The 8,889-nt window shown below is 58.9% G+C and overlaps 2 protein-coding genes across 34 annotated transcripts in view; one reads left to right on the top strand and one right to left on the bottom strand.

Moving 5' to 3' along the window:
- Positions 1 to 1,484: 1,484 nt before the first annotated feature.
- LRRC73 (leucine rich repeat containing 73) lies at positions 1,485 to 4,879 on the top strand. Its single transcript, XM_004044080.5, has 6 exons — positions 1,485 to 2,318; positions 2,916 to 3,076; positions 3,416 to 3,538; positions 3,918 to 4,018; positions 4,166 to 4,388; positions 4,536 to 4,879. The coding sequence occupies exons 1-6, from the start codon at positions 2,047 to 2,049 to the stop codon at positions 4,604 to 4,606; spliced, it is 951 nt and encodes a 316-aa protein (XP_004044128.1). The 5' UTR covers positions 1,485 to 2,046; the 3' UTR covers positions 4,607 to 4,879.
- A 414-nt stretch (positions 4,880 to 5,293) lies between these two features.
- Positions 5,294 to 8,889, bottom strand: part of TJAP1 (tight junction associated protein 1) — a 29,047-nt gene continuing 25,451 nt past the window's right edge. For all 33 annotated transcript variants that reach the window (XM_055389716.2, XM_031011980.2, XM_063707152.1 and 30 more), the window contains 3 exons: positions 8,339 to 8,446; positions 8,141 to 8,224; positions 5,294 to 7,090 (listed from right to left, as the gene is read on the bottom strand). In XM_055389716.2, coding sequence (XP_055245691.1) covers positions 5,996 to 7,090; positions 8,141 to 8,224; positions 8,339 to 8,446 — 1,287 coding nt within the window. In that variant the 3' untranslated portion in view covers positions 5,294 to 5,995. The remainder of the gene's footprint in view (positions 7,091 to 8,140; positions 8,225 to 8,338; positions 8,447 to 8,889) is intronic.

Raw genomic sequence — 8,889 nt, 5'->3', positions numbered from 1 at the left:
GCGGCTGATCCAGTGGTCCTCCCTGTCATCCGACTTCCTATATACTTTCCTGCTCAGTCAACAATGTTAATGTCATATGTTCCCTTCTTCATATCCTCACCCAGGCAGGATAAAGGTGGGACAGGCCAGACTACATAGAAGGCAGTGATTGAATATGACACCTGACCCATGAAGCGGCAGGGAGGCCTCAAGCACAAAAGCCATAAGCCTGATGGAACACTGCAGCCAGCTTGAGTCTGGGCTCAGCTGCACTCTTGGGAAGCCAAGGAAGCAGTGACAATTGGACAAAACATCCCGACTTAAACCCCGTGTCAAAACAAGGATCTTCTGCACCTGGGCATTGTGTTGATAATTTTCCTGTGGAGCTCTTAATTGAAGCCAAATTTGGCTTTGCCCTTTTAATGGTGGTACTGGGGCCAGCTCCTTTTAGTTTTTCTGTCTTTCCTCTTAAAACCAACCACCACTCCTAACATAGCACCATCCACCCCCACCACCTCTTTAATCTGCTCCACTTAATAAGTTAATTCAGGTGGCTAAGAGTGGGACTAGGGCCTTTGACCTCCCTTCATTATATTGAATATTATATTTTATGTAAAATAATCTTCTTAACACTAGTAAATCTGGGTCAGCAGCATCTATCCCTCCTAACAAAGGGACTAACAGGTGCCCTTCATTTGTCCTGCGTTACACAAGTGAGTCCCCCACCACCCTGGCCAGAGGACAAAGTTGAGACAGCACCGCCTGCACCGTGCAGTGTGGCTCAGCCGCCTTCACGTCCTCACCAGTGCTCCAGGGCCCTGGCCCTGGCACCTTCTTTGTATTGGCTGCCCCAGTCTCGCGGCACGGACACACCCTCAGATGTCAACAGTGCCCTGCGTACCTGAGAAGGTGTGGCACCAGGACCTTGCATCTATCTATCTGAGGCTCCCCTGCCCTAGGGACCCTATGGGGTACCCTTCTCCCCAGCAGCTCAAGCTGGCTCTGCCCAGCCGTGGTCCCTGGGGCCTCCCTGATGAGGCCGCCATCTTGGCGAGGAGCAAGCGGGGAAGTCCCCATGGGCCGGGATCACCACGCACGCTGCGCCTCGAGTCACAGGGGCGGGGGCGAGGCGCGGCGCGGATGAAAGGGCCCTGGGGCCTTCCAAATAGGAGGGAACAGTGCCCTGGATTCCGGCGGGGGTATGGACCTTAGGAACGGGGAAGGATGGAAGAATGGGCAGAAGCAGCAGTAACCGTGCCCAACGCCATCTCCACGGGGCGTGCCTCCATTCCGCTCCCCGTCAGCCCTACCCACTCAGCCCTGCCGCCTTCCTTCTGCCAGCTGGCTGACCCCACTCCCAAGGGAGCGGCCTATCGCTCCCAGCTCCTTGCCCCGAACCACCCAGTGTACGCGAACCTCGCGGGCCGGCGTGGCCTTGGCCGGGCAGGGGGCGGGGCGAGCGGCGGTGACGCAGCCGTTGCCATGGGAACTCGCCGCCCGCTCGCTCTCTGGAGCTGGAGCCGGAGCTGCCGCCAGCCGCCCGTCTCAGGCTCTCTCTGTCAGCCGTGCGGCCAGGCCCGCGGGGTGGTCGGGGGGAGCCGGGCAGCAGAGAAGGAGGGAGCGGGTACGGCCTCCTAGCCGAGACCGGTAAGCCGAAGCCCTTGAGCCGCTCGCTGCCGCTGCCGCCGCCGCCGCCGCGACCGCGAGGGACAAGGACAAGCGCCGAGCAGCGCCTGCCCAACCCCCGGAACGCGCACCCGCCCCAACGCCCAGACACGGACCGTGCGGGCCGCCCCCGCCCCAGCGCCGCCCCACTTCAGCCCGGCCCGCGCCCTGGACGCCTCCGCACCTCTGGCCGGCTCCGGCTCAGTCCCGGTAGCTCTTCTCCGCCCCCGCCGCAGCCTCCGCCGCAGCCGCAGCTTCCGCCACAGCCGCCGCCTCCACCCCCGGCCCCACTACGCCCGCGACCCCTGCCGGGGCCCCGACCCCGGCCCTATCCCCGGCCCCGCCCGCGGCCCCACCAACCTCCGTTCCGGCCCCATACCCGGAGGCCCAGCCGTGGGCACGATGCTGCCCAGCTCCATCCAGATTTCGGGGGAGCCGCTGTCCGGCGCCGAGGTGCGGGACATCTGCCGCGGCCTTCGCGACAACGCCGTGCGCCTGCTCTCACTGCGCGGCTGCCGCCTCTGCGACCGCGACTTTGGCCGCATCTGCCGGGCCCTGGCCGGGGCCACGTCCCTGGCGCAGCTCAACCTTAACCTGGGCGTCGTGTCCAGCCCCAGCCGCATCAAGCAGCTGGCTGAGGCTCTGCGGACCAACCGCTCCATCCAGTCCCTCTTGTGAGTGCGCCCCCTCGCAAGGGGGTCCCGGGCACTGCACCCTTCCATACACTCCCCTGGCACCTCCTGTTCCTCCACACTCCTTCCAGTACCATCCTACCTTCACATGCCTTATGCACATACACCGTGCCTCGGCCCATGCCTTCACAGCACCCTCCAAGCACATGCTTGGACTTTGCACGCGCGACCCTACCCGTGTTGGGATACCCACCACTTCCTGACATGAGGTGGGGGCCGTACCTCCCCACCTAATCATCTGCATTTACTTCACTGGGGCAGCTCCTCGGTTCCCAAGGGGGAATATCCCCGTGGGGACGAGAGCCCTGCCCACTGCAGAGTTCCGGTCCACCACCCACCCACCCCTTCTCTGCCCCTCCCTGTGCAATGTCCTGGATCCCTGCCCCAGAAAACAAACCGAATTCTCCCTCTATCTGTATTCCCTGAGAATCTAGAACTTTCCTTCTCCTTTTCCAGGCCTCTCAAGTGCTGTGACTGAGTGCCCTCCCCATACCTAGGGCTGACAGAAGTGGAAGTGCCCCTTTCCCATGTAGATAGGGCCGAGGACTGCAGTAACCCTGCTCTCTCACTCTCCTCCAGCCTGCATGGGAGCCCCCTGACAGATGCGGGGCTGGCCTTGCTGAACCCAGCCCTGGCCCTCCACCCTGCCCTCGTGGCTCTGGACCTGGGGGACTGCATGCTGGGTGATGAAGCCATCAACCTCATCTGTGGCCTCCTGCCCCCAGATGGGGCCAAATCTGGTGAGCAGGACCCTGTTGAGGGCTTGGGCTAGTGTGGCAGTGATGAAAATCGAAATGCATAGGGAAGGGGGTGTGGCCCCAGAGCTCTGATGATGTGGGTGAGAACATCTTTCTACTCCTCTCAGGAAGGGGCAGGACGGGGGGCAGCATGGAGACTCAGGAATCCAGGCTGGGGCAGGCAGAGGAAGCATGGGCCTCCTTAATGGCTCTTGACCTCTATGGTGGGGGTAAGGTGGTGCCCAGCCACTAGGGACACCCCAGAGACTCAGGGATGGTGGGGAAGGGCTGGAGGAGGGCTTAACCCTCCCTATTCTGGTTTCTTGCTATGATGCTGCCCAGGCTTGAAGGAGCTAACGCTGAGTGCCAACCCTGGCATCACTCCTAAGGGCTGGAGCCGCCTCGCCATTGCCGTGGCCCACAGCTCCCAGGTCCGCGTCCTCAATCTGGATTACAACCCCCTGGGTGAGGCTCAAGAATACCCCCTTGGGCTGTCACTGCCTCATGCCCTATCCAAGAGCGTGGGACCAACAGTTGACATGGTAACCCGTACACTGGGAGAGGGAAGAGAAAGGCGAGCCCCCAGGGGTCAAGGAGATAGCTTTGTGGAGGACCAGGTGACCAACAAATAGATCAAAGCATGAGTGAGTCACCACCCGTGGGCCTAACTTGCTTCGTGCCTTCACTCACCAATCACAATGATCCCTTCCTGACCACCACCAATTGTCCATGTTTCCTTGGCCAGGGATTAGTATCTATCTAAAGTTGTTAAGGCAATGGGGAAGCTATCTGTAAGGATTAGCAGGCATGTGTATGAATGTGTGCACGTGTGTTGTCTCCCCAGGTGACCATGTGGCAGGAATGCTGGCTGTAGCTGTGGCCTCTAGTCGTACCCTAGAGGTCCTAGACTTGGAGGGCACAGGGCTCACCAACCAGTCAGCTCAGGTGGGAAGTCATCATGTTTGGGCACGGCCAGGGGATGGGGTGGAGGTTAGCTTATGTGTCTGATGACATACCTAAGGCATGGCAGGTTGGGGTCTGAGGACCTGCCTTAACTGTGTTCATCCTTTTCCATATTCTTCCCCACTTCAGACCCTGCTGGACATGGTAGAAAATTACCCCACAGCTTTGCGGAGCCTGGTGTTGGCTGAGAACAGCATTAGCCCAGAGCTGCAGCAACAGATCTGTGACCTCCTCTCTGAGGGAGAGGAGGAGGAGGAAGTGGCAGGAGGGGCTGGCGACACCCAGGAATGGGAGAGAGGGCAGGAGCCTGCTGCCCACCAGAGAGGCAGCAGCTCCTGGATGTGCCCCAGCGGTAAGAACCCAGAGGGTTGATCAGAGCCAGGTCTGGAAGAGGCTCGGGACAAGGGAGAGTGGGTGTGCAGAACCTAGGCTCTCACCTATCTGTGGTCCCCATTGGAGGAAAGAATGGTGGTCTGAACACTCCTCTGCCCTTCCACAGATCCCAGCTCTCAGATGGTGCTAATGACGTCAGGACTAGGGGACAGTCTGTTGGCTGAGACCGAGATGTGACTCTCCACTGGGCCTCTGCACACCATTTCACTTATCTATGTCCCGAGCACCTTGCCCCAGATATCAGGGTCGGGCCCTGGGACTTGGGAGGGAACTGGGGTCAGGGGCTGCATGGGGGCTCTGGCAGCTCCTGGCAGTGTGGTGGGAAGGAAGCTCTGGAAGCTGTGACTGAGCAACAGCCTTGGGGGGCACTTGAACCCACGGCAATGCCTTTGAACTTGGCAGCTCTGGCTGCAACCCGCTGGCTCGGAAAAGATTTTATGAACTCCACAACCTGTCGTGTGGCTGTAGTCACTTGGGGCCGGCAGTAGGGGAGGAATTGGAACTACCAGCAAGCACCACTAGGGGGCAGTAGCATCGCACAGCCCAAGCTCTAAGCTGCGTGAACTGGTCCAGCCAGGATCTCAAAATAGGCCTGGCCAGGCCTAGAACCCAGGCCTCTGAGGCAACACCTTACACTAGCCCCATAAAGATCTGGTCCCTGCCTCCGAGGGAAGACTCAGGGACCCTGCTAAGGTTACTTAAGGTGCCCCCTTTCCCGCTCCCTGATGCTCTGTGCCTAGGGAAACCCTAGGCAGAGTGGGGCGAGGGGGAGTCACTAGCTGACTAGGATGAGACTAGGACTGGGAATACTTACGAATGGGGAGAAAAGTGGGAGAGGGGAGGTCATTAAGACAGGTTAGGCCATACCAGTAAAATAGTTTTATTTGATTTTAAAATAGTCATCAATGTGAAAATTTCCCAAAGCTTAAGAGTAACAGTCTAGAGCCAAGGTTGGGAGTGGGGGCCAGGCCTCACACAGAGCCCAGCTTGAGGCCCCTGAGCCCCACCCTCCTTTCCAGAGGGAGGGAGGAGACAGCTGAGGGGGCCCTGAATCAGTCCTCTCCCTCATCCCCAAGGCCAGCTGTGCCAGGCCCCTGGAGGGCAACAGCTCATGCGGAGGACTGGGGGGGAAAGCAAACAGGTAGGAAACAGAAATGAGGTTAACAATTACACCATCACCCCCCAAAAAAAACAAAATAACAAAACTTGTGACTATGAAAGGAGGATGGAAGATGAATACTGATAAACTCCTCAGCTCCCCAGAAAAGCCCAGTCTGGGCTGGGTTGGGCTGATTGGAGGAAAGGTCTTGAGACCCAACTGCATGTTACCTCTGAAGAATAAATATTCTAAGAAAAGGGGAAAACCATGAGGCAAGCTGCCGCAGTCAGTCAACGCAGCTGACAGGCCTGGCATGGCCCACAACCTGACCCCATCCACACAGGAAACAGCTGTGCGGGTCTGGATAGAGGAGAGGTCAAGGGCTTGGACTGGGGACCCTGAGCTGCCAAGGTGTGGGGACTCCTTGCAGTCCTGGTGCAGCAATGGCAGGAAGGCCAGCAGGGGCCCTAGTTGAGCAGGTTGCCCTGCTCCTGGGCCTGGGTCAGGCTGTCCTTGCGGTGCAGGTGGTGAACCCCCATCCTCTTGGGGCTGCGCTGGGGGCGACTGGAGCTGGGGAGTGGCCAGGCCCTGCCCTCGGTGTGGGAAGTGCCTGGCCCCTCCTCTGTGCCACTGTTAATGGGCAGCAGGCTCTGGCGCTCTTCCTCAGGACTGATAGGCAGGTTCAGCTCTTCTTCCTCCCTGGGAAAGCCAGAGTCAGGTTCTGTGGGTAGCAAAAGCTCACTCTCTTCGGGTCGGGCAGAAGGTGCCTGGACCACCTCATCTCTGTCAGCGGGGCTATGGGCAAAATGGCGCTGCAGCTCAGGGAGGGCATCGCGTCCAAAGGCTGTGCGCTGGGCCACAGCAGCAGGTGGTGGAGTACGGTCCACAAATGCCCGCTGCCAGCTGACCAGCAGGTCCTCTTCAGAGCTGGCAGAGCTAGCTGGGGCACTGACTGTTAGGGGCGCTGGGCTGGGCTGGTGGTGGGGTGAGGCCTGGGCTGAGGCAGGGGTGCTGGGCACTGGGCTGGGGCGGGCCCGCTCACTCCCCTCCTCTACCAGGCTCAGGGAAATGGCCTGGCGGGTAGCGTAAGTGCAGTTGGGCAGGGGGCTGTTGCGGGGGATCCGAACCTTATCCTCAGAGAACTCTATTACCCTGCGGCCAGGATACAGTGGGTGTGGTGGAGACGGGGTTGGGTAGGGGTTCAGCTTCTCAAAGGCTGGCAGGGGCAGCTCTTCCTCCGGGGAGCCCCTGGCAGTACCCAGAGAGTGGCACTCCCCATTGGGTTGTGGGGTGGGGCTGCCAGGGGCCGGGGGACTGGCTGGATCACCTGGGACACCCTCACTCATGTCCACATGCACAAAGACATCCTCAGCCAAGGGGCGCCCGGCGCTGCCTGACTGGGCTGAATTGAGCAGTAGAGACTCCGGCTTCTCTAACACTCGGGCAATGACTGAGGTAGGCACCACAGCCCCTGGGGCTAGGCTGGGAGCAGGACCTGGGCTGGCGGCCTCTTGACCACTGTGCAAATGTTTCCGAACCATGTCCTGTAGCTCACAGGGCAGCTGAGGTTAAAAGAGCAGGAAAGAGAGACATCAATGATCGCAGCCAAAGACAACTTGACTCATGGCGAAAGTAATGGCTCCCACCTTTAAGTACCTCTGTGTACTCAGCACTCTGCTATCTCCTGTTCTTACAGCATGCCAGTGTGTATACCCTCACTTCACAGACACATAGGCCTGGAGAGGGGAAGACAACTCAAAGCTTTGGTTAACTTGGCCAGGATTTAAACCCGGATCTGCTGCTGCAGCCGGCATGTTAAACTTCTATCTCCCAGCTTCTGCCCAAACCATACTTAAGTTTGGAGAATCTGCATAGACCAGTAGCCTTAGAAATACCTCTACTTCTGGGCTGCGCACAGTGGCTCATGCCTGTAATCCCAGCACTTTGGGAGGCCGAGGCGGGCGGATCACGAGGTCAGGAGATCGAGACCATCCTGGCTAACACGATGAAACCCCATCTCTACTAAAAAGACAAAAAAATTAGCCAGGCGTGGTGGTGGGCACCTATAATTCCAGCTACTTGGGAGGCTGAAGCAGGAGAATTGCTTGAAGCCGGGAGGCGGAGGTTGCAGTGAGCCAAGATTGTGCCACTGCACTCCAGCCTAGGCGACAGAGCAAGACTCCGTCTCAAAAAAAAAAAAAGAGAAATACCTCTACTTCTTCTACTTCTGCAGGCCACATCAACCTTGGGCCTGAAGCTGTGGGGTCTAGAGTTTACCCCTTGGGGTAACATGATCAGATGGGCCTAATCCTCTCTTTGTACTCTTTGGGCAGATAGCTCTGACTACCCTCTTCTTCCTGCCTGGGATCTTCTCTCTCTGTCTCTGTTACAGAAACCAACAGGGCTGGCCCCCCAGAACTAGTGATGGGCCCTGGACAGTACACGGGACACCAACCAGTGGCAGAGTTGACTGGCTTGAGAGGTGACATGGAGGCAAGAGGAGGGCAATGTGGGAAGAGGAGGACAGAGAGAGGTGCAGAAACTGGAGTTAGAGGAGTCCTACAGTGGCCGGAATAGTCTATGTGGGCAGGGAGGGGGTGAGTTCTACTCACATCGGCAAACTTGTGGTTTCGGAAGTGGGACTTGTTGCACTTGAGGAGCTGTACAGCCAGGTTGCAGTCCAGCCGGTACCGCTCCTACAGACACAGACCTGTTTCAGAGCCCAGCCCAGCCCTCTCCAAGGAAGCAGGGCCGAGCCAGGACAAAGCTAGCCCCAGGTGAGGAAGGCCCGAGTAGTGAAGCGCACATACGTTGAGCTCTTCCAGCTTGTTGATGGTGTTCTTGGCATCCAGCAGCTTGTTGGTCAGCTCCACAATCTCCCAGTCCAGCGTCTTCCTATCCATCTCAGCCTTCTTGATCTGACGCACAGACTTGAGGTTAACCCAGCCCACACTCTAGCCAGCCCTTCCTCTCCCTCCGCCTCCTCCCATCCTGGAGACACAAGAGGCCACAGGTGCTAGGGCAGCCAAGGCGGACAGAGCAGAGACAAATGACGGACAGACAGAAGGAGACTGGGCATCTCTCCCGCTCTCTGGACTGGCTGTGGGGTGGGGGCTTTCTTAGCATGACTTCCTGCCACCTGGGCCCAGGACACAGGCAGTATAAGAGCTGTCCATCCCCTGAGGTTCCAGGGGCTCTGGGCACCAGGCAAGGCAGCTGGTACCTCAACGGCAGTAACTGCAAACCAGGGGGCTGAAGCCTCCTATGTGTGCAGCTGTTTCCAGCGTCAGGCTAGGAGAGGGAAGAGGAAGCAGGGCGCGGTGGCAGCCAGGGCGCCTTGTTGAGCAGGGAGCAAGCTGCA

Source organism: Gorilla gorilla, chromosome 5 (assembly GCF_029281585.2).
Source record: "Gorilla gorilla gorilla isolate KB3781 chromosome 5, NHGRI_mGorGor1-v2.1_pri, whole genome shotgun sequence".
NCBI classification, from domain to species: domain Eukaryota; kingdom Metazoa; phylum Chordata; class Mammalia; order Primates; family Hominidae; genus Gorilla; species Gorilla gorilla.
The sequence above is the reverse complement of the archived record's forward strand: the minus strand, read 5'-3'. Positions and strand labels throughout refer to the sequence as shown.

Coding starts and splice junctions, on each gene's coding strand:
- LRRC73 (XM_004044080.5), top strand. CDS start 2,047: ATGCTGCCCAGCTCCATCCAGATTTCGGGGGAGCCGCTGTCCGGCGCC. Junction 3,077..3,415: donor CCCAGATGGGGCCAAATCTG/GTGAGCAGGACC, acceptor GATGCTGCCCAG/GCTTGAAGGAGCTAACGCTG. Junction 4,389..4,535: donor CTCCTGGATGTGCCCCAGCG/GTAAGAACCCAG, acceptor GCCCTTCCACAG/ATCCCAGCTCTCAGATGGTG.